The following is a 22,129-nucleotide window of genomic DNA, read 5'->3' on the forward strand; positions in this document are numbered from 1 at the left end:
TTGCAACATACTTTATTAAATCAAACGAGCAAACATAAAATAAACTTAAGATAAAGTCCCAGCTATTCCTGCTGGGGTCAGGCTTTGCAGCCTCGTGTCTCTCATGTCTCTGGTGTCTTCCGTCTGGCTCGGTCCTGAATGTCCTCTTGACAACCTGAGGTTTAATAAGCTAACAGCTCTCACCTGCACTGATTGATCCTCCGGTGCAGGTGAAGGTGTTCTCCCAGCCCCCCTCACCTTCACAGTAACCTGACAAGAATGCATGGTCAGAGTTGTTAAATCACTCATATCCAATTTATATTTAACTTCCATCCACTGGACTCCTGCTAATACTTGTACTTATCTCTCAGTCCCTCCCAGCATCACTGGATCAGAGCTGCCCAGTGAGATGGGAGTTCTGCTAAATGAAAGCATCCAGCTGGTCTGTCGAGTCCAGGGAACCCCGACACCAACCATCCAGTGGTTGAAGGATGGAGAAGCCCTCAACAATGAAGGGAGCAAAGGTCTCAGGTACAGTAAAGCCTGCCACCAGAACAAGATAAAAAAAAAAAGAGGTAAATTAGGAATTACTGATACTAATGTATTTTTGTTCAGGATCAGTTCGGATGGCAGCACACTCACTGTGATTAGAGCTCACAGCCCCGACAGTGGCAAGTACACGTGTGTGGCCACTAACGCTGCAGGAGAGGAGGACAGGATATTCAATCTAAACATATACGGTGGGTTTATTTCAAATTTAATTATTTTTTTCCCCATATAAATTACATGTAATGTGCAATGTAAACAGTTTGCTAAACTGTGAGTGATGAGACAAACAAACACTTTTCTCCTTCAGTGCCTCCTGTGATCGACGGTAACAGGAACACAGTTGAGGAGTTGACCACAGTTCTGGACAGTTCTGTCAACATCGAGTGTGTTGCCACAGGCTCCCCTCCCCCACAGCTCAACTGGCTGAGGAACGGCCTCCCCCTGCCGGTGTCGTCCCACATCCGGCTCCTCTCTGCTGGACAGGTGCTCCGGTAGGTCAGTGGTCAGGGCTCAGGCAGAGGCTGTAACACAGGGAATCTTGGTCAGATGTTTTTTTTTGGATGCAAATTAATGTGCATTGCAAAGTTAAAACTGAGATGTTTGTCTCTCATTGGCTGGATCGAGTTTTATTTACATAACAAAAAATTTTAAATTCGTAAATGAAAAAATTGGTACAAAAATAGCTCTGGAAATTTTCCTGGCAGATAATTAATCTAAAAAATGGTATTAATTAGTTTTTTACACCTATAGTGAGAGTTGAAATGTATCAGGATATATAATCTGTTGAACCATTTTGTGTCTGTCAGGATTACACGAACCCAGGTGTCTGATGGTGGCACCTACACCTGCGTTGCATCAAACAGAGCAGGAGTGGACAACAGACATTATAGCCTACAGGTGTATGGTGGGTATGAAAATATGACTAAAATAATAGGAATAAATCCCCAAACACCGTAAAGCAACGTATCTTTCATCACTTTCCGCAGTCCCTCCCGGTTTGGACGGAGCAGGTAGCACAGAGGACGTGACCGTAGTCAGAGGAAATATGGCTTCTCTGCTGTGTATCGCTGATGGGACCCCGACCCCCACTGTGTCCTGGATCAAAGACGGAGCAACTCTAACCACTGACCATCACCTCAGATTCCTCAACCTGAATACCACTGTACAGATCATCCAGGCCCAGGTCAGCGATACAGGACGCTACACGTGTGTGGCCAACAACACTGCTGGTCAAGCGAGCCGCCACTTCAACCTGAAAGTGCTGGGTGAGTTGAAAGAGCAGAGTGTGTCCTAAAACAGAATTAATCATATTGTCCAATGCGACGAATGTTTCTCCTTAATTAATCGCTCATATTCTCATGTCCTTATCGTCCCCTTGTTCAGACCCTCCGCAGATCAAGGGCTCAGGTGTTCCATTAGAAGTATCTGTGGTGGTTAACAATGCCCTGGAGCTTCAGTGTGAGGCCTCAGGTATCCCCACGCCCTCCCTGACCTGGCTGAAGGACGGACGCCCGCTCCCACAGACAGACAGTCTGCGCCTCCTGCGGGGAGGAGAAATTCTCCGTGTGGCCTCCGCACAGGTCAGTCACCACCAGTGCTTTATTACGACACCAGCAACTGCAATCCCCGCTTCATATCCACTTCCTGTTCCGGCAGCTTGTGATTTACAAATTAAGTACTGGTCTCTGCAGATTGTGAAAGTGGAATCCTATTAATTAGTTAATTTCATAACTTTTCTGTCCCACCCAAAACTTACTTTAGTACATATGGGAAAATAAGCAGTTTGTGTCCCTTTCACACTTTTTTTTACACTTGTACTTAGCTGGAGGACACAGGCAGATACAGCTGCTTAGCCAACAGCCCAGCAGGAGATGATGACAAGGAGTTCCAGGTTCGAGTGCATGGTGGGTAACACAGAGTGCACTGTACATAATGTTTTACAGGAATCAAAGATCCTTAAAGATCATCTTCATATATGACATGTACATAAAAGGAAGAGGCATTTTTAATTTGATTGATTTTATTAATACACTTCTGTTTTACTGGAAAATGTGTAAAAAATAATAGATTTAAAATGAGACTGGGCTATAAGATCCATGTTTTTCTGTTACAGTCCCCCCGAACATTGCGGGGGAGAGCACTCCCCAGAACACGTCAGTGCTGCAGAACAGACAGGTGACACTCGAGTGCAAATCTGATGCTGTTCCGCCTCCAACTCTGATCTGGCTGAAGGATGGCCAACCCCTGCAGGTCCAAATAAAGAAACAAACAACTATCTGTAAAGTTCACGACTTCGCTCAAGTTTATTCACTTATAACTTTTGAGGTTTTTTGTGTAGGCCTCTGCTCGAGTGCGTATCCTGTCCAGTGGCCGCTACTTACAGATCAACATGGCCGAGCTGAGCGACAGAGCTCAGTACACCTGTGTGGCGAGTAACGTTGCTGGCGAGACCACGCGGCAGTTTAACCTGGCTGTCAATGGTACAGTTACAGCTTTTAGCTCATTTCCTATAGTACTGAAGACGATCATTTATCTTGTAATTCTCCCTTAAGTTGTTCTAGAGATGCATTGATCACACAGGTAAAAATTGATTAAATCTGTGTGTAAATCAATTTGTTATCTTTTTCCTCAGTGGCCCCAACCATCAAGGACGGCCCCCAGACAGTGTCAGTACACATCAACAAGCCGTCAGTGCTCGAGTGTATCGTCAGTGGAGTCCCGCCGCCTCGTGTGACCTGGAGGAAACATGGTGCAATATTGGCAGGAAACAACCCCAGGTAAAGTCGAGTGTCCCACAGTGTTGATGTTGTCGTTGCTATGAAGTGCTGATTTAAATTTCTAGTTTTGGATTTCCCTCAAAGCTGAATCTCACCATGTTTGTATTAACTTGTGTGCAGGTACACGTTTTCGAAGGATGGGTCATTACACATCCACTCTGCTCAGGTAACAGACACAGGCCGCTACCTGTGTATGGCAACAAATCAGGCCGGGACGCAGCGCAAGAGAGTGGATCTGCAAGTTTATGGTTGGTTGTAGAATATATGCTTTTAAAATTGTCTCACTCACACAAATACAAAATACAGCGCAGTCACCCAGTATTTCTCTCATTTCATTTATTCAGTGCCTCCTTCTATTGCTGACGGACGCACCAATGTAACAGTCACAGTCAACGTTCAGACCACCCTGTCATGTGAGGCCACCGGCATCCCCAAACCCACTGTCAGCTGGATGAAGAATGGTCGAGCCATAAACACCGACCAGAACCAGAATATGTACAGGTTGATCCAGGTTTTCTCACTCTCTGTTTCCTTATCCAAGATCTTAAAAGCTCAAGGCTGCACAGAATACACAAATCCTTAAGTTTCAAATCTTTTTATAATTATTGTATAATTATACTACCTCCAAATACTGACTTCCCCTGTTGTCGTTCTTTCCAGATTACTCTCCTCAGGCTCCCTGGTCGTTATAGCGCCCACAGTGGAGGACACAGCAGTGTATGAGTGTGTGGTCTCTAATGAGGCAGGGGGACACTCTAGATCCATCAACCTCACTGTGCATGGTGAGAAATACAGAATTCTTTTACAGCTTATAATCTTCAATAATCTTCTAATCATGATTTATCAATGTAACAAACTTTTTTAGGCCTGTTTTTAATTCCTGCACATGTATTTTCAATTACTGATTTGACTTATGTTCCCGTAGTTCCTCCGTCAATAGCAGATGAACCCACTGAGCTAATTGTGAGCAGACTGTCCCCGGTGTTCATCGCCTGCACTGCGTCTGGCGTCCCAGAGCCCACGATCCACTGGAACAAAGACGGAATGAAACTGCCCAAAGAGGGACGAGGATACAGCGTCTTGCCCACAGGTCAGTTACGCAAATAACAACACGTCATGACTTTAAATGTGAGTGTGGAAAACATGTCAGTGAGGTCATTGATAGATTGTTACCGGACATCAAGGCCAAAACATCCAACGGTAACACGTACCTGTAATCTCGACGTAGGTCCAGTAGAGATCACCTCAGCTGAGCTCAGTCACACTGGACTCTACTCGTGCACGGCAAAGAATGCTGCAGGCTCCACCCAACGCCACGTACAGCTTACAGTGCAAGGTAAGAGCCCCTCAAGACAAATATCAAATGTATTAATTGTTGCTTTTATCTCAGGGTTACTCAATTGTTTGTTGACTTTTTGTCGTTTATACAGAAAAACATTTTTGTCCGTCTAGGATTGTGTTTGGCTCCTGAGACTTGGTCATGGATAGAAAGAAAATGGTCATTTGTGTGCTGTATCCAATGCTTATGTTCCCAATGGAGCTGTCGTGACAGGCTCATTATTTACCTCAACACTGAATGTCTTCATGAAAGATTTTCCACATTATGATGTGATATTGCCGAAGCACTTACCTCATCTTTGACGGTGTGAATAAATCTCAATAATTGATATTTTCATCATCATTCTGAACATAAGTCTTTTTTTCTCCTCAGAGCTCCCAGTGATCCAGTCCCACCCACCGACTCTGGATGTGATCCTCAATAACCCCGTCACTCTGCCCTGCAGGGCCACAGGCTCACCCAGGCCCACCATCACCTGGCAGAAGGAAGGCATCAACATACCCACCACAGGTACTTCATCCCCTCTATGTGACTCAATAATCTGTAAGCAGTCAGCTGTAGCATCACGTCTTTTGCTTTTTGTTAGGTGGCAGTTTCACAGTGCTGCCTAATGGAAGTCTGCAGATCACCAAGGCTTCTGTTTCAGACTCTGGTACTTACATATGTGTGGCTCAAAACCCGGCTGGCACGGCACTGGGAAAGACCAAACTCAAAGTACAAGGTAGGTCAAAAGGATTTATATATATATTTATATCCTGTATGTTGTAGCAGTATTCCATTGTCTGACAAAAGTAATTTAATACAATAAAGAGGCTATGATTATGAAGTGTATTTTTATATATATATATATTATCTTTATATGTATTGACAGCATGTGATACCTCTGTCCCTGCAGTGCCTCCCACCATCAGCTCAGAGACTCAGAAGTACCTGGCACCCGTGGACTCCTCTGTGATGCTGCAGTGCCAGGCTGACGGCTCCCCTCCTCCCTCTGTCACATGGCACAAAGACGGGCAGACGCTGAGCGAATCAGTGCGCCAGCGGGTTCTCAGTTCAGGCTCTCTGCAGATCGCCTTCATCCAACCCAGTGACACCGGACGATACACGTGCACTGCTGCCAACGCAGCGGGAACTGTCAGCCTCGAGATGAGCCTCACTGTGCAGAGTAAGTTTCAGTCATTTATCAACACACTGCTGTCTATGTGTGACTGTGATGAAATGCTGTCCCATTCGCGGCGCCTCTGTAAACAGCAACTTTAAACAGTAGCATCTTTGTTAAATAATTAAATTGAGTTTTTTGCATTTAAAGCAGGATTGCTAGAAAAATGTTCCATTTTCCATTTTTTTGGTGTATGGTGTTTTCTCTTTTGTGCCATGAAGCGATTCAGTTCATTTGCCACAAACAGACCCACTGGCTGAAAAAGTAAAATGTCACCGGTATCCTCTGTGATTGTATGATTCATTGATATTTGAAAATAAACCCCCTTCCCCGTGCAGTCCCTCCTTCGATCCGGGGCGGAGACCCGGAGGTGGCAGTGGTGGAAAACACTCAGGCCCAGCTGATGTGTGTGGCAGAAGGGGTTCCTCAGCCCAGTCTGTCCTGGGAGAAGGATGGCAGCCTCCTCAGTGAAAGCACAGGGGAGTACACCATCCTGCCATCCGGAGAGCTGGTGATAGACATTGCTCAGGTATAAGAAAATAAAAAATGTATTATTTTTATAGATTACTGAAAAGGGAAATTAACTCAACTCTGCCACATGTAATTCATGTTATGTTTTCTTCTTCTTCTTCTTCCGTCTCTCTTCATCTCCCCTCTGCACCAGCCTGACGACGAAGGCACTTATACGTGTGTTGCCACTAATGCAGTCGGGCAGGACAGTCACACAGTCGCCCTGTTGGTTCAGACCCACCCTGTCTTCACTGAGCTGCTCGGAGACGTGGCCCTGAACAAGGGAGAGCGCCTCCTTCTGACCTGTGGGGTCAGTGGCATCCCACCACCCAGAATCACATGGGTGTTCAACAATAACATCATCCCAGGTTAGTATCTCTAGTCTTTAGGCAAATCACAGAGAGATGTAGCCGCATGTTGTAGATTAGAATCAATAACTTATCTTCTCCTGCATTTTGTTAATAGTTCACTATGATCACATGAACGGCCACAGTGAGCTGGTGATAGAGAGAGTGAGTAAAGATGATTCTGGCACTTACACCTGCGTGGCAGAAAACAACGTCGGAACCATCAAGTCTCTGGGATTGGTGTACGTTAAAGGTAAAAGCACAAAACGTTTTCACTCTGTTTCACTTTATCTCAGAATCTGACCCCTTAATGTCAAGGCAAGTGTGTGTGACTCAGTTTCTTTTGTCTGCCTTCAGAGCCACCGATCATTGATGGGGATCTCCACTCCAACCGGATCGAACCTCTGGGCGGCAACGCCATTCTGAACTGTGAGGTCCGGGGAGACCCCCTGCCCACCATCCAGTGGAGCAAGGGAGGAATAAACATCCAGATCAGCAACCGAATCCGTCAGCTGGACAACGGCTCTCTGGCCATCTATGGCACAGTGGTGAGAAAACATGAGATCTAGTCATTGTAGTTGTTTTCTGACCTTTTTTAGAGATTATTTTTGTAATTGTGATAATGTTGTGCAGGGTGAAGATGCAGGCAACTATGTGTGTGTGGCAACAAATGATGCTGGGGTCATTGAAAGAAGTGTCACCCTTACCTTGCAGAGTAAGTGTCAATCATTTTCCACATTAACAGAATACACACTTTAAATTACATGTCATCACCATCTTCTTCCAGGTGCACCCACTATCATTGTGGAGCCAGTGGAGACGGTGGTGGATGCTGGCACCACAGTTGTGCTCAAATGTCAGGCAGAGGGTGAGCCCACGCCCATGATAGAGTGGTCCCGCCAGGGGCGCCCGCTGCTCGCCATCGGCCGCTTCTCCACCCTGTCCAACGGTTCCCTCAGGATCAGCAGTGCCCAGAAGGAGGACACGTCAGAATACGAATGCGTGGCCAGAAACCTACTTGGATCTGTGCTGGTCAGGGTCACACTAACTGTGCGAGGTGAGCTGCACTAACACTGCATGGGCCTTTTTCATTGTATTATTTTGAGACAGCTTCCATTTTTACTTACAGCAAATGTTTAAGAGGAGATTGTTTCTTTCATTGCAATCACAGTTTGTCAAAGTGACAAACACTATCTTCTGTTAATGTGGTTTTTGTTTTCCAGTACATGGGGGCTTCTCAGAGTGGGCGGAGTGGGGTCCTTGCAGTGTGTCCTGTGGTGTAGGGGCTCAGAGGAGGCAGAGACGGTGTAACAACCCTCTACCTGCCAATGGAGGGCGCCACTGTGCTGGTTTGGCGACAGAAACACGCGGTTGTCAGGGAAAACCTTGTCCAGGTGAGAATTATTTTAGGTGTGAGAGGATTCGACCTCTTCTTTTAAACTGCGTGCCAGCTTTACTAAGACCTGTAACTGTGTGTCCCTCTTCAGTGGATGGTAAGTGGTCAGAGTGGTCTCTCTGGGAGGAGTGTTCTCGTACGTGTGGTCAGGGCAACAGAACCCGGATCAGGACCTGCAGTGACCCCCCGGTTCAGCATGGAGGGAGGCCGTGTGAGGGGAAGGCAGTGGAAGTCATCATGTGCAGCGTCAGACCTTGTCCAGGTGAGCGAACAAAGACATATTCAGCTGCAACAAAAAATATCAACTGTTGTATGAGAGGCTGCAACCGGCAGGAATGTGTCTCGTCGAGACTGCACACAATAACTACAGTAAACAGTCTTTATTCTAGATTTCATTTTCCTTGATTCTCAATAAATAAGCTTTATATGTGTATGTTTTCTTGCAGTGGCAGGTAACTGGGGGTCTTGGCTTCCATGGAGCCCATGCAGTGAGACCTGTGGTAAGGGTATGCAGTCCAGGATCAGACTGTGCAACAACCCTCCTCCTGCGTTTGATGGGCCGCAGTGTGAGGGCACAGACACCCAAACACAAGTGTGCAAGGAGAGACCTTGTCCTGGTGAGAGCTCAGGAATGGTGCTTAACGATAAAATCAGACTGAAGATTTTAGTCCATGTCCACATGTCTGTCCCCCAGTGGATTCAAATCAGGTTTCAAATATTAAATCATTGATCCTCACTCGTTGTTTGTCCTCCAGTGGATGGGAAGTGGTCGTCCTGGGTGAGCTGGGGAGCCTGCAGTGTTTCCTGTGGAGGCGGAACCAGACAGAGGACACGTCTCTGTGCCAGCCCCGCCCCTCAGCATGGGGGCAGGCAGTGTGAGGGCAACGATGTGCATATTGACTTCTGTAACAGCGACCCATGTCCCAGTAAGTAGACTTTACCTTTACTCACTTAGACTTGTGTTTATGCCTGGTTGCTCAGCTTAGGTTCCCTTCTCTCATGTTCGCTCTGCACCTGAAGTTTTGCCATTATTTTCTGACAGTCAGCGGTAACTGGGGTCCGTGGAGCAGCTGGGGCGGCTGCAGCAAGACGTGTAATGGAGGTCAGATGAGGCGCTACAGGACGTGTGACAACCCCAGACCTACCAATGGTGGGAGAGCATGTGCAGGGGCAGATACACAGATACAGAGATGCAGCACAGCAAACTGCCCTGGTGAGTCGGCACGTGCACAACTGTGCTGGGGTCAGGGGTCAACGAGGCTCAGTGTATAGATGCATGTCATAAAGTGTTTAAAATACTCTTGAAATAAAAAGAGAAGTGACTTTAAATGCACTTAAAATATACAGAATTAACTAACCTGTGTTTGCATATAACATTATATAAATAGTAAAATGGCAGTGCTTGTCTTTTCTGTGTGATACAAACTGAATTTCATAATTTTTAGCCCTTTTGCGTGTGTTTTACTACAGTGTGTGTGTTAATGTTTATACCTGTTCAAATTTGGGGTGTGTCATTGCAGTGGATGGTAACTGGGGCTCATGGCAGCTGTGGGGAGAATGCTCCTCTTCCTGTGGAGGTGGAGAGAGAACACGCGTCCGACTCTGTAACAGCCCATCTCCTAGCAACAGCGGCCGCCTTTGTCCAGGAGACTCCTCCCAGCTTTCCAAGTGTAACACACAGGCCTGCCCAGGTTAGTAATGCATTAAAAAAAAAAAAAAAAACTGTTTATGTGTTTGTTTCATTAACACTTAATGATACCGTGTCTCTTTCTGTCAGGTGGGCCGCAGACGGCACGAGGCAGCATCATAGGGAACATAAACGATATCGAATTTGGCATCGCCATCCTCAACGCCACCATCACAGACAGCAAGTCTGGTGGCAGAATCATCAAGGCCACTATTTCTAACATACCAAGGACATTAGGTCAGTTTCATGTCTTGATTTTATAACTTCTGTTATCAAGCTGTGTTTCGACCACAGGAGCTTCCGTCTATGCTATTCTCTTCAACTTTTTGTTTAATCTCATAATAAATTAAATGCCATCTTCCACTAAAATTAATTTTCATTCAAGGTCCTGCGATGAGGAAGCTCATCTCCATCCTGAATCCTGTTTACTGGACCACGGCACAGGAAGTGGGAGAGGCCGTTAACGGCTACACGCTGACAGGAGGCGTCTTCAGGAGAGAGACACAGGTGGAGTTCGCTACAGGTGAGAATGAACATGTGTCTGTAAAAAAACAGAGCTTCATCGTATACAAATACTCAGAGTGGGTCCAGTCTTTCGTCTGTTAACTGTGACTGATGATGTTCAGTGTTAGTGGCTGAAATGTGACACATATCTGGTGATTTTGATGTTTCTAGGTGAGATCCTGAGGATGACCCACATTTCCAGAGGCCTGGACTCAGATGGAGCGTTGTTGTTGGACATCGTAGTGAACGGACACATCTTACAGTTGCCCTCACATGCTGACATCAGCATCAAGGTACAGAAATAATCAATGTAGGTGATACTGTCTTGCATCCTGTTTTAGGGTTGTGACAAATGAATTGGTTAGAGAATGTCAAAGTTGCTTTAAGGCTGCTTCACATGCACCGTGTTCACTGCAGGACTACACAGAGGACTACATCCAGACCGGCCCGGGACAGCTGTACGCTCTGTCCACTCGGATGTTCAGCATCGACCGGCAGAGCGTCCCCTACTCCTGGAACCACACCATCTCCTATGACGTGTCCAAGGGCAAGATGCCTTACCTGGTGGAGATGCTGCACGCCACGGCCATCGACGCACAATACCACCCTCTGGAGGAGGTGTTGGAGTACAGCATCCAAGCTGTTATCACAAAAGGTGAGGAGACTGATACTACGTTACACTACATTCTGCATTTTACCTTTTTTCTTGTGTCCCAAATGTGCTGATGACATGTTGATGTGATTCCAGGTGATCGTAGTAACCAGTGTCCTCAGGGATTCACTTTGGTGTCTGCTGGGCCCTATTGTGCAGGTAATGTTATAAAGATTGATGATTGAACTTCTTATTCAGGACCTTCTGATCGTGCACTGAAATCTGTTTTGATGTGTTTTTATACACTATTCATGTGCTGTAGATGAGAACGAGTGTGAGGTAGGAAACCCCTGTTCTCACACCTGCCACAACGCCATGGGCACCCACTACTGCTCCTGTCCCCGAGGCCTCACTATCTCAGCTGATGGCCGGACCTGTCAGGGTACACAACACACACACACACACACACACACACACACACACACACACAAACAAATACACATTATTGTACTTCTATGCCTAACCTAATTCTAACCCTAAAAGCAAGCGTTTGAAAAAGTGAGAACTGGTCAAAATGTCCTCACTCTGTAAGATCTGTGCTCAAAATAGTCCTCACAAATATATAAGTACAAGTACACACATGTATATACTGTGCCTGGATGAAACTTGGACTGCTGCTCTCCACCCTCTTAGACATTGACGAGTGTTCACTGGGCGGTAACGTGTGTCACGATGGAGAGGACTGTGAGAACACCATTGGTTCCTACCGATGTGTCATGCGTTGTGGGCGCGGTTTCAGGAGAACAACCGACGGTCTCAGCTGCACAGGTACGTCAACGCGTTTCACTGATCACCCGGAGTCCTTCATTGAATTTTTTTAATCGTCACGTGTCTTATGTTGCTCAGATGTGAACGAGTGTCAGGAGTCTCACCCGTGTAATCAACACTGTCTCAACACCATCGGCAGTTACCGCTGCGCCTGCGAACCAGGATTTCAACTCAGGAACCGACGCTGTGTTGGTGAGATTCCTGCTTCACCTGTAATCTTCAACATTAAAGCAACACTGTAACTTTAACTGACCGTCAGCGCCCCCTGCAGACACACATGGTGAACTGAATCAGAACTGAATGGTGGATATTATCCATGGCGTCCTGAAGCAGAAGAGCTGTTTAGAATTCATATTTTAAAAGTTGCCCTGATAAATATTGGATTTAAAGGCTGGTTTTTAACGTCTTTTTAATTGATCTACAATTCAGCATTGCTCCGATAATTATGATTGAAATGTTATGTGAAATTATTTTTTCCTGGAAGAAATGACTCAACTTTTATTTTTGCCTCTTCTCTTTTCTCTCTCGCCTCAGATATCAACGAGTGCAGACAGAGGGTCTGTCGTTCAGATCAACAGTGTAAAAACACACGCGGTGGTTACACCTGTATCGACCTGTGTCCCAACGGTATGACCAAAGGTGCCAACGGGACATGTGTAGGTGAGCGTCCAGCCAGAGTTACGTTACTATGTTGGACAGAATCAGCTGACGGACAAATATGAAACAATACAGACTCTCAGAGAATTCAGTTTTGCACTGTGTTTGATTACTTCTGTATTTTTAGTCATGGGGTTAACAAATTGAACTGTGCTGTCTGTCGTAGACATTGATGAGTGCAGAGATGGAACCCATCAGTGCAGATACAACCAGATCTGTGAGAACACCAGAGGCAGCTACCACTGTACCTGTCCACGTGGCTACAGATCTCAGGGAGTAGGACAGGCCTGCGTCGGTACGTACACTCTTTGTCTTTACGCTGTCACCACCTCATCAGTAATGGATAAAAGAGGAGCAGGAACTGTAAACAGCCTAATGTTTAATTGAGGATATTCAGCAAAGCATCGGCCAGCAGTTTGAAACGCCACTGCCCTGCATCAGCTTTCTTGCTTCTGCCAGCTCCTCCTCTCTGTGTGGGTGACTCACTCCTGTTGAAAGTCTAAAATAACATCATCTGCAGTCTAGTTCTGATACAAGATTCTGCTGCTTGCTTGCTCACATCTCTGAAATGCTGTAACTGAAACGGCTTGTTTAACTCCTAACAATAAATGCAAAGACCGGTTTCTTTATTGCAGAGATCTAGTGCATGGCGTCATACTGTCCAAAGGTTGATTCTAAGTGTCCTTGTCTTCACTGTCAGATAAGAGTCAGGGTGAGAGAGGACTCCAGAGAGAGAAATTGCAAAAAGCGGTTCCTCATTGACACATCGACATAAAAAGACCAGCACCGTCACAGCTCTGTCTTTCACTCTGCTTCCTTTCCCTCTTTTCCAATATCCCCTTTATGTGTGAATCTGGCTATTTCCTGGTGTTGCTTTGTAATGGCATTCATTCCCCCGTGACATCATTAACCCTGGACGTTGATGTCTGTCTGTCAAAAACTGTTCATGTGTATATCACATACCACCTGATGTCATTTCTTGGGATGAAATGTGCAATAGACTAGAATTCTTTTCTTGGATATGATGAGATCAAATCAGTCTCTCATTCAAATTCCACAAATGTGATTATAATGTCAATACATTTCTGTCTCAGAGACCTGAATGTATTGTTGAACATTGGGGTAATTAACATATCCCCTTTTTCCCCCTCATCCTCATCTTTCTCCTCTGTTTTCATGGCCCGCACCATTTCACTTGTTCTTTTCATATCCCCTGCTCTCTCGATTATTATTTCCGTACCTTTGTCTCCTTCTCTTCTATCACTCTCTCTTTTCCTGGTGCTGGTCTTTCTTTGTGCTGAGGGCAGACATAAATGAGTGTGAGCGGCTTCCACAGCCCTGTGCCCACCAGTGCATCAACACCCAAGGCAGCTACAAGTGCACCTGCCCGCCGGGCCGCCACCTGCTGGGCGACGGCAAATCCTGCGCTGGCCTGGAGCGTCTGCCCAGCTATGAAAGTTACTCTTACGGCTACCGCACATCTCAGTCATCCCCTGAGCGCAGCGCCAACCAGCAGCTGTACCACAACCTGGCCTCTCAGAGCTACCACTCCTACGCGGCCACCTCAAGGAGGCACTATAGGAGCCGTAGCCGCAGAGAGACTCGTACACATTCAGCACAGCTCGGCATCCTCGCATGTCAGCAAGGGTTTGAGTCCAGGGGTGGCAGCTGCTTAGGTAACTATGGAGGACAGGCAGGGATGAGATGAGGGAGAGATGCTTCACTGCTGATTCAGGGTTTGTTGAAAATGTGAACTGGGAAGTTTGAAATGGGCTTTAATTTTCTGTGTGTCACCGTCAGACATCAATGAGTGCGAGGTGAGGGACGCCTGTCAACACGAGTGTATGAACACACCTGGGAGCCACAGGTGTCTCTGTCCCACTGGTTATCGCCTCATGACCAACGGCAAAACCTGTCAAGGTGAGAAACGCCAACTTCTTCCTGGAGCTGTCAACGTCACATCATCGGGGGGGAATCTTTCTCCAGTTTGACCTGAGTTTACTTCTGTATCCACAGATATAGACGAGTGCCAGGAGCAGAACATCCAGTGTGGAGCGAACCGAATGTGCTTCAACATGAGAGGAAGTTACCAGTGCATCGACACACCTTGTCCGCCGAACTACCAGAGGGATCCAGCCACAGGGTAAAACTCTGCAGAAACACACTCACTTAGGAACTGAGGCATCAGGCCTCTACAGTGGCCCAGTTCGGATTCTAACCTCCGGCCCTTTGCTGTGTGTCACTTCTCTTTCTCTCCCACTTTCACACTTGCAGGTTCTGCCTGAAGAACTGTCCACCTAACGACCTGGAGTGCACGCTGAGCCCCTATGCGCTGGAGTACAAGCTGTTGTCTCTTCCCTTCGGCATCGCGGCCAATCAGGACCTCATCCGGCTGGTGGCCTACACGCAGGACGGCGTGATGCACCCCAGGACCACCTTCATCGTGGTGGACGAGGATGTCACGTTACCCTTCGCCCTGCGAGACGAGAACCTGAAGGGAGTGCTGTTCACCACGCGGGCGCTGCGAGAGCCCCACACGTACCGCATGAAGGTCCGAGCCCTCTCCTACAGCGAAGACGGAGGCATCGAGTACCAGACGACCTTCATCGTCTACATCGCCGTCTCTGCCTACCCCTACTGAGAGCACTTTAAAACGACGCGACACTGAGGTGCGGCGGTGAATTGTGGTGTGAACGTGTGAGTGGTTGTGGAGAAGAAGCCACATCATTGAACAGACTGCAAAAAGACTTATTGTGAGCAGCACACAGCCCCGGAGACACGAGGGGGTAGAGAGGGAAACAAGCAACAGGAGGTTTGGATCAGCGCAGATCTCTGTAAACCTCACTTCAGTCTTTTAGGACAACTCTTCAAATATTTGATATTCGGAATTATTTATAACACAATCAAACGAGATTTTGCTCCTCGAAGCCAAAACGTCCGACACTCTCTCAGAGAGAAGGCCTCAGCCCCGATTTAGAAATCTTTGCTTGTCTCTTATTTACATCTATTAACTTATTGGGAAGTGCTTGAACAGGAAACAGTTCCCTCGTCTGTTTATCCCTCGTGTAATCGCTCGCCGCAGTGGAGCAGTGACTGATGGTGCTCATCGTGAAGATGGAGAACTCGACTGTCACGTGTTCTACAGCCTCAGGTAGCGACCCCTCGTACACTCAGTTAGAAACCCCCCCCATCAATAAGTACACTGATTATTACATCATGAGTCACGCTCCATCCAGTACTTCATACCAAGATGTATTTTATTTTAATGACTTGTACATATGTTTTTCTCATAATGTATTGCCATACTGTACTTAATCTATCCATTTTTTAATAAAAATGCAATAAATGAATATACACTGAAATCAAGTGTGATGTGTGTCTGCAGCTGCACAGCACTGAGTCATCATTACTTTATCTCACTCGTTATTAGAATAAGAATCAATCCAAGAAGCCAATCTCAAACCTCAATACCATTTCTGTGCATATAAAACACAATCAAACATCTCGACAAAGTTCTGATCAGCATTCATACTTTCTTTATTGTCAAAAAAGCACAAACATAAAAAAGGAATATTCAAGTAAGGCAGTTTGTACATCGCTGTGTTGAGCTTCGTCGTCCTGCCTTCGGCTGGAGGAGCAACTCTGACTAGAAAAACAAGAAGCAGGAGAAGTTCTGCTTCCTGTTCTCATGTAAAACTAACCGTTACTGCATGAGAAAACATCTCTAATGTCTTGCTGCATCGTCACTGATGACATGACGACTCATGTCTGAATATCCACTGGTGAAAAACACAATGTTTTTTGTGTTTTTTTCCAAAAGTAACATCGACTGTGAAATCCATGATTAACTTTCACAGCATCTGACTGAAAAAAAATCAAACGACACCATGTTTAACTGAATTATGAGGATTTTCACATCAAATCAAATGTTTTTTAATTGTAACACTGTTTCTAGGTTCATGTGTTTCATGTGAACATGTAATAACTCAAGCAAGATAAATCATTTGGCAACAGACACAATCCACCTCATACGGCAGACGACTCTTTCCTGTTTTCCTCATTACATAAAGGTATATGTGGTCGTAACAGTATGATTTCTACTGGAAGACAATACTGTGTGTGGAGGATTTCATATAAAAATCCTATGGCGTGAAATTCAACAGATTTGATACAAAAATCACACAAAACATGTACAAAAGACGAGTATGAAATGCTCGAGAAAATATTCAATGTCAGAAATGGGATCATGCAAACTGTTTTAAATCAATTGAAACTCGCTCTGTTTGTAAAGACACCAAAATATTCATATTATTATCTTCATCGGGAAACAATTTTTTTGTAAACCTGGTATTTCATTTCAGTCGAGTGAAAAATACTGAAACAAAATCAAAACAATTTAATCCTGGATGATCTTTCCTGTTAAATATCAAAGTTAAACTAAATGTCAGGGTGATGTCATTTTCCTGACAGCCCAGAGAACCGCTCCTGTGAGCAGCGGAGCCTCGTTCAGCTCCGCACAGCGGCAGAGCGTCACACATTAACAGGATGGAAGGAACGGGATTAATAAAGAGTGGTGGTGGAGATGCATCGTGGGTAATAATCCTTAACTAGGGCAGCGGGCAGTGTGAAAGGATGGTTGGGTGGATGGATAACATCGGAGCTCCCCCTCCTCCACTCCCCTCCCCTTCACGAGGGAGAAGCACAGAAGCACAACACCCCCCCCCATGGGCGAATCCACCGCCCTCCATCTGTGATTGTGCTTTTCAGGAGACCCCCCCCCCGTTGAAGTGTAATAGTGGGATGCAGTGGGAGGATTTACAGTCTGAGAATCAGGTTGTTGTTTTCCTGAGTGAAACGAAGCAGAAGCTGACTTCCACCCAAACACATCTTCTGTGTGTTTGGGTGGAAGTCAGTGGGGGGGGGGGATCAGGAGGAGTTCTCACTGAGTTTGTGCTCATGTTGAGAGTGGAGGTAGGAAGAAACCAGAAAACCCATTTTTAACATAACGTGACCCAGATTATATGTTTTCCTTTTCAGCCTTGATCACATTGAGTTAAAAATCCGTTTTTCCATTTTAGCCTCCTCTACCATCTGTTATGTAACATGAACCGTGCAGTGACATGCTCCCCTTGTATCAGTGATGTGGATTGAACCGATCCCCTGTTCCTCTTTTAGACCGTCTTCCTCGCGGTTAGAACCCGCACGATGCTGCCCACTCCTCCAGCTGCCAGAGCCTGGAGACACACGGGAACATTACATGTGAGCGGGCAACGTTTGAAGCAGAGTTTCCGCTGATCTGCGGTAGCTTACCTTCTCGTGCCACTGCAGCAGGACCGCGCTGCTGTTCTCCGACGGCCTCTCGAAGCCCTTGTATATGTATTTCATCAGCAGGTCCACGCCGTTCTTATCGAGAGACTGCACCCCCTTCTCAATGTCACTGCTCTTAAAGGCACTGAGCACTTTCAGCACCAGACCCTCAGCCCGCTCCTGGAACAAAGACGATCATGGATTAGTTTGGGTGTGCGACTACAGAAGTGAGTATCCGGACAGATCTTTATCTCTGGTGTATGTTTGCAAGAATTCACTTCAGAGTGAGGAAAGCTGAGGAATAAATCCACACCCACCTTGACGTTCTGGTTCTTGGTGTTGATTGGTGGGTTCTTCAGAACGGCGTGTAAAGCCTCCACGAGGTTTCCTGTGCAGGGTGTGGTTAAGGGTGCAAAGCAGGAACCTTCACAATAACCACCATATTCACTACAAGCTGTAAATGTTTCATCTTCTCAGGTTTTAGATCAGTTTTGCCGTCAGTGTGTGTCAGTGTGTGTCAGTGTGCTTTATGTCTGCAGGCCGGGGTGGATTGTTTTTATTTGGAATAAAATGTGCAAATGACATCAAATAACATTTCTTTTCTACAAAGACACGAATGAGAACCTTAAAAGTGGTTCACGATTTTTCCAGGTCTGTCCTGAAACAAAGATTTACTGCATCATTCCTCCTGTTCATACTGACTGTGGAGCAACACACATGTAACTGACGGAGGATAAAAGTTCCTATTCAGGCAAAAATAGAAGAAGACGTTCAACAGGAACTAAGATTCAGTATAATTGAGTTAGACAGAAATAAAGTGAGCGACTTCCCCTGTTTGTCGTTTTCAGTGACAGTTTCTTGCCTGAGATGCAGACGTGGGTCAGTAGCACATAAAATAACATTTGTACAAAAAGCACAAACTTTGAAAGATTTCTCAAACGTGACCTGCTGAAGCTTTACAGTAGTTTTCACATAACTTTAAAATGCATTTCTTTTTACAAAGTACAAGCCCTGTTGAATTAGACAAGAATGCTTTTCTTTAAATGTTCATGTTCTGAGTATTGTGTTTGGTCTGTCTTCAGATTCTCCTGCACTAAGGTGGGAGGTTACTGTCAGATTCAATGAGGAAATGAGCACTTCCATACCTTATAAGGCCTGTAAGACTGAAGCCATCGTCTCAGCAGCACTTCAAACACAACATACACTTCTCTGTAGATACTTCAAATATATCTGTGAATACATCTGAGAGAATACTACTAGTAACTTTCCCTGCATGGCACCGAAGCACCCGGCTAAGCTTCTCTCCAGCCTCTGATAAGGCTGCGTTAGATGTTTCTGTCCAGTATGAAGACAGAGGGTGACGGGACCTTTGCTGTCAGGTCCCCAACCCTATGGAAGAATTACGAGACGTCACTGTGCTTTTTGAATTGGACTGATTTGTCGCTCTGGGACACGTTGAGACAAACCTCCTAATCATCACAGGTGTTTCAATCAGTCCCATTGACATCGGTTGGACCAGGGTCCTTACTTCCAGTGAAGAGAAATCTTACTGCTTCAGCTCACCGAAGACATTTTGGAAGATTTAGGCTGAAAACTTAGTTTGAATGACCTCGTTTCAAGTCACACACTTCATCCACCCTTCCATCGGCAGAGTGGTGAGTAGATGATGAGTGACTGTTCAATTTTAGGTGTAATGTGTAGGTGTCCCGAAACCTGTGTCCTTTTTTAAGTGATGTGGCCCTTGATACCTTCTATAGTTGTTTATATAATGCGTGCTGCTATATAAATACAAATGACTATTATTATTGTTGTTGTTGATATTATATGACATCATCAGACATCCAGGAGCTGCACATTGTGTACAAACAGAACCAGCTGTACCTCCCTGTGTCTGAACAAGCCTCCTGGATAAGATGTAGTCACACAGAAGTACTCCTGCAGAAAAACATGAAAGTTACTCAGGGCATTTGCGGGCTGTCGTGGAGGCCGTGTACTTAAACACGTATACTGTGCATACATATACTGTGGAGCCTGGGAGCAGAAATCCCTGGAATGTGACTGTCAGGCAGGTCTGGACAGTGACCGGCCTGCAGCAGCCTGACGCCCCCTCACACAGACTGACACGAACCAGCAGATCGACCTGAGCCCTGGACCCACAGTGTGTGTGTGTGTGTGTGTGTGTGTGTGTTTGTGTGTGTGTGTGTGTGTGTGTCCAGCTCTGACAGGCACCGTGTGAAGGATATTGTCTGATGAGGGAGTCCACCTCCGCCTCGTCGGGACCCAGCTGGTTGTCTCCTCCGTCCTCCTCGTCCACGAACTTGTTCTCGTCGTACTCGTCCACGTCCACTCGCCGGAAGGTTTTCGCCGACATGTCGCTTCTGTGGATTTTTATTCCGAAACCGAAATGTTTCCGATTTAAAAACAAAGAAACGTGTCAGAGCTTCTGCTTCTCGCGTCTGTCACTCACAGCGGCGCCCTCTTCTTCTCTTCCCTTCTGCTCTGCGACGTCTAGGTGAGGCCCCGTGCGCGCGCTGTCGCCACCTAGGGGAGGGGGCTCGGAACTGCGGGTCACCGTCTGCGTTCCCCCGTGTCGGCCACTAGAGGGCGATCAAACCTAATAAATAGTTACAGTGGGAGGGAGAGAGACGGAGAGAGGGAGAAAGAGAGAGGGAGAGAGAGAGACGGAGGGAGGGAGGGATAGACAGATGGATAGATAGATAGATAGATAGATAGATAGATAGATAGATAGATAGATAGATAGATAGATAGATAGACAGACAGACAGACAGACGGATGGATGGATGGATGGATGGATGGATGGATGGATGGATGGATGGATGGATGGATGGATGGATGGATGGATAGATAGATAGATAGACAGACAGACAGACAGACAGACAGACAGACAGACAGACAGACAGACAGATAGATAGATAGATAGATAGATAGATAGATAGATAGATAGATAGATAGATAGATGGATGGATACATAACAGTAACAAAAGGTCAATGAGTCAAGAATAAGTGCACTGCAGTGAGATGGAAGTTGAGCCACCAGAACTCAAGCTGTCACGGTAAAGAAGTATGTGCTAATGGATATGTTGACGATGCAAATATTTCAAGTACAAGGTGATTGACAGACACGAGTTACTGAGGCAGAGTATTGAAGCCAAATATAAATGCAGATTTAAAGATGAACAACTGAAGCTGTACAAAGTTGTGCATTAGACTAACTTAGCCTGTAACAATGATGGTGCAGCAGATGTAAGTGTGTTTCAACAAAAAAAAAGTTAAAACAATGCAAGAGTAAAACTTAAAATACAAGACTGGAGATACAAAAGTATAAAATCCAATAATAATTTTAAAAGGTGTGAACTTGTGATGGTGAAGCGCTTTAAACTGCAAAAGCATGTAAAACAAATTAAGTTTGTTTGAATGATTCTTATTAATTCCCTTAGAAATCCCACAAATCACAGACATGACCTTGGTGTCTTCAGCTATAGCTCTGATATGTTTGTGCTCTTTGCCATACGTCTGTAATTATTAACTAATCTTTCATTTGCCAAACTTATCAGAAACTTTGTCCCAGCAAATTTAGGGAAATGTCGTATTTTAAAGAAATCAATAGTTTCGTTAAAAAAAGAGCTTAGAGAATTGAAAACAACTCATCTATGACAGAAACTGACTAAAAGTGAAAATAATATTTCATAGGTGATGTTTGTGCATGTGAAGGATTTTTGTCAATTTTATTTTATTTTAATATTATGTAATTGCTGGAACATTCAATAATAAATGAAACGTCATTCCAACACAGTGAAAACCATTTTAAAAACACTTAAAATGATTCAAATGAGTTTCCTGTGTGGAATTCAGAAAACGTAAATCTCTACATGACTGTGCCTAACTGTGCGCAGTGCAACGTTTTCCATTCAGACTAAACAATGCACACACTCATGTGCACACACACGGGGTCAAATGTTTGATAAATCTGTATATTTCACCCCGTTGCTGGATCATTTAGTCGTTTAGTCATTTTGATGATAAGACGCGGACACAACTGTTCCAGTGAGGAAATCTGAGGTTAATCTGGATCCACACACAGGAGCTACCAGTGTGTGTATGTGTGTGCTGAGTCACACTCTTTTTGCTGGCCAGTTCACTGCTGTGGTGGATCTATTTATTTAACTGGGCTGTGATGGGTGGTCTGTGGTGATGAGCACGTTGGCTCTGTGATGTCAGAGACTAGATTCTTCTTGTCTTTGCAGGAAATTAAAAACAATTTCCACTCACACTCATCTTTGATGATCAGATTTGGAATAAACACCAAAAGTCACATTTGCCTGCAGAACAAATGTTTTTATCCCCAAAACTAACATGAGGTCATTTGGAATTCTGGCTCCTCTGATGTTGCCATGGGAAACAGACCCAGAATTCTTTGGCTCACACTAACATGTTTCCTAACTCTGTTAAAAAATTGGATTTTGTCTGCTCTCTGTGG

At 45.4% G+C, this 22,129-nt stretch overlaps 2 protein-coding genes across 4 annotated transcripts in view; one reads left to right on the forward strand and one right to left on the reverse strand.

The window, feature by feature from the left end:
* The window catches only part of hmcn1 (hemicentin 1), a 72,929-nt gene extending 57,243 nt beyond the window's left edge, over positions 1 to 15,686 (forward strand). The window contains exons 64-107 of one of the 3 annotated variants that reach the window (XM_020098378.2): positions 351 to 510; positions 595 to 719; positions 836 to 1,019; positions 1,335 to 1,432; positions 1,515 to 1,793; positions 1,912 to 2,108; positions 2,351 to 2,432; positions 2,642 to 2,778; positions 2,867 to 3,008; positions 3,161 to 3,305; positions 3,426 to 3,553; positions 3,650 to 3,806; positions 3,966 to 4,087; positions 4,231 to 4,395; positions 4,534 to 4,641; positions 5,017 to 5,154; positions 5,231 to 5,365; positions 5,540 to 5,809; positions 6,142 to 6,332; positions 6,468 to 6,681; positions 6,779 to 6,913; positions 7,018 to 7,208; positions 7,294 to 7,375; positions 7,448 to 7,717; positions 7,884 to 8,054; positions 8,148 to 8,318; positions 8,503 to 8,673; positions 8,812 to 8,982; positions 9,099 to 9,269; positions 9,577 to 9,747; positions 9,834 to 9,980; positions 10,129 to 10,266; positions 10,419 to 10,540; positions 10,665 to 10,902; positions 10,996 to 11,058; positions 11,162 to 11,281; positions 11,533 to 11,667; positions 11,746 to 11,859; positions 12,202 to 12,327; positions 12,491 to 12,619; positions 13,632 to 14,000; positions 14,125 to 14,244; positions 14,341 to 14,467; positions 14,599 to 15,686. In XM_020098378.2, the coding sequence (XP_019953937.2) occupies positions 351 to 510; positions 595 to 719; positions 836 to 1,019; positions 1,335 to 1,432; positions 1,515 to 1,793; positions 1,912 to 2,108; positions 2,351 to 2,432; positions 2,642 to 2,778; positions 2,867 to 3,008; positions 3,161 to 3,305; positions 3,426 to 3,553; positions 3,650 to 3,806; positions 3,966 to 4,087; positions 4,231 to 4,395; positions 4,534 to 4,641; positions 5,017 to 5,154; positions 5,231 to 5,365; positions 5,540 to 5,809; positions 6,142 to 6,332; positions 6,468 to 6,681; positions 6,779 to 6,913; positions 7,018 to 7,208; positions 7,294 to 7,375; positions 7,448 to 7,717; positions 7,884 to 8,054; positions 8,148 to 8,318; positions 8,503 to 8,673; positions 8,812 to 8,982; positions 9,099 to 9,269; positions 9,577 to 9,747; positions 9,834 to 9,980; positions 10,129 to 10,266; positions 10,419 to 10,540; positions 10,665 to 10,902; positions 10,996 to 11,058; positions 11,162 to 11,281; positions 11,533 to 11,667; positions 11,746 to 11,859; positions 12,202 to 12,327; positions 12,491 to 12,619; positions 13,632 to 14,000; positions 14,125 to 14,244; positions 14,341 to 14,467; positions 14,599 to 14,965 (7,196 nt within the window). In that variant the 3' untranslated portion in view covers positions 14,966 to 15,686. Of the gene's footprint in view, positions 1 to 350; positions 511 to 594; positions 720 to 835; positions 1,020 to 1,334; positions 1,433 to 1,514; positions 1,794 to 1,911; positions 2,109 to 2,350; positions 2,433 to 2,641; positions 2,779 to 2,866; positions 3,009 to 3,160; positions 3,306 to 3,425; positions 3,554 to 3,649; positions 3,807 to 3,965; positions 4,088 to 4,230; positions 4,396 to 4,533; positions 4,642 to 5,016; positions 5,155 to 5,230; positions 5,366 to 5,539; positions 5,810 to 6,141; positions 6,333 to 6,467; positions 6,682 to 6,778; positions 6,914 to 7,017; positions 7,209 to 7,293; positions 7,376 to 7,447; positions 7,718 to 7,883; positions 8,055 to 8,147; positions 8,319 to 8,502; positions 8,674 to 8,811; positions 8,983 to 9,098; positions 9,270 to 9,576; positions 9,748 to 9,833; positions 9,981 to 10,128; positions 10,267 to 10,418; positions 10,558 to 10,664; positions 10,903 to 10,995; positions 11,059 to 11,161; positions 11,282 to 11,532; positions 11,668 to 11,745; positions 11,860 to 12,201; positions 12,328 to 12,490; positions 12,620 to 13,631; positions 14,001 to 14,124; positions 14,245 to 14,340; positions 14,468 to 14,598 lie in introns of those variants that run through there. The other 2 variants (XM_069521685.1, XM_069521686.1) reach the window with 2 other exon arrangements.
* Positions 15,687 to 15,843: 157 nt separating this feature from the next.
* On the reverse strand, positions 15,844 to 20,132 carry arpc5b (actin related protein 2/3 complex, subunit 5B). The gene is made up of 4 exons (XM_069521691.1): positions 19,874 to 20,132; positions 17,949 to 18,020; positions 17,635 to 17,811; positions 15,844 to 17,558 (listed from the first exon to the last, which is right to left on the reverse strand). Exons 1-4 carry the CDS (start codon positions 20,000 to 20,002, stop codon positions 17,496 to 17,498), a joined length of 441 nt encoding a protein of 146 aa, XP_069377792.1. The 5' UTR covers positions 20,003 to 20,132; the 3' UTR covers positions 15,844 to 17,495.
* Positions 20,133 to 22,129: the final 1,997 nt, after the last annotated feature.

This window comes from Paralichthys olivaceus, chromosome 3, assembly GCF_024713975.1.
Source record: "Paralichthys olivaceus isolate ysfri-2021 chromosome 3, ASM2471397v2, whole genome shotgun sequence".
Taxonomy (NCBI): domain Eukaryota; kingdom Metazoa; phylum Chordata; class Actinopteri; order Pleuronectiformes; family Paralichthyidae; genus Paralichthys; species Paralichthys olivaceus.

What these genes read in the sequence shown, in the direction of transcription:
- arpc5b (XM_069521691.1), bottom strand. Translation starts at nt 20,002, where the DNA reads ATGTCGGCGAAAACCTTCCGGCGAGTGGACGTGGACGAGTACGACGAG. An exon ending in TGGACTCCCTCATCAGACAA is followed by an intron (nt 18,021 to 19,873) that starts TATCCTTCACAC and finishes ACACCCTGCACA; the next exon opens with GGAAACCTCGTGGAGGCTTT. An exon ending in CCAAGAACCAGAACGTCAAG is followed by an intron (nt 17,812 to 17,948) that starts GTGGGTGTGGAT and finishes TCTTTGTTCCAG; the next exon opens with GAGCGGGCTGAGGGTCTGGT.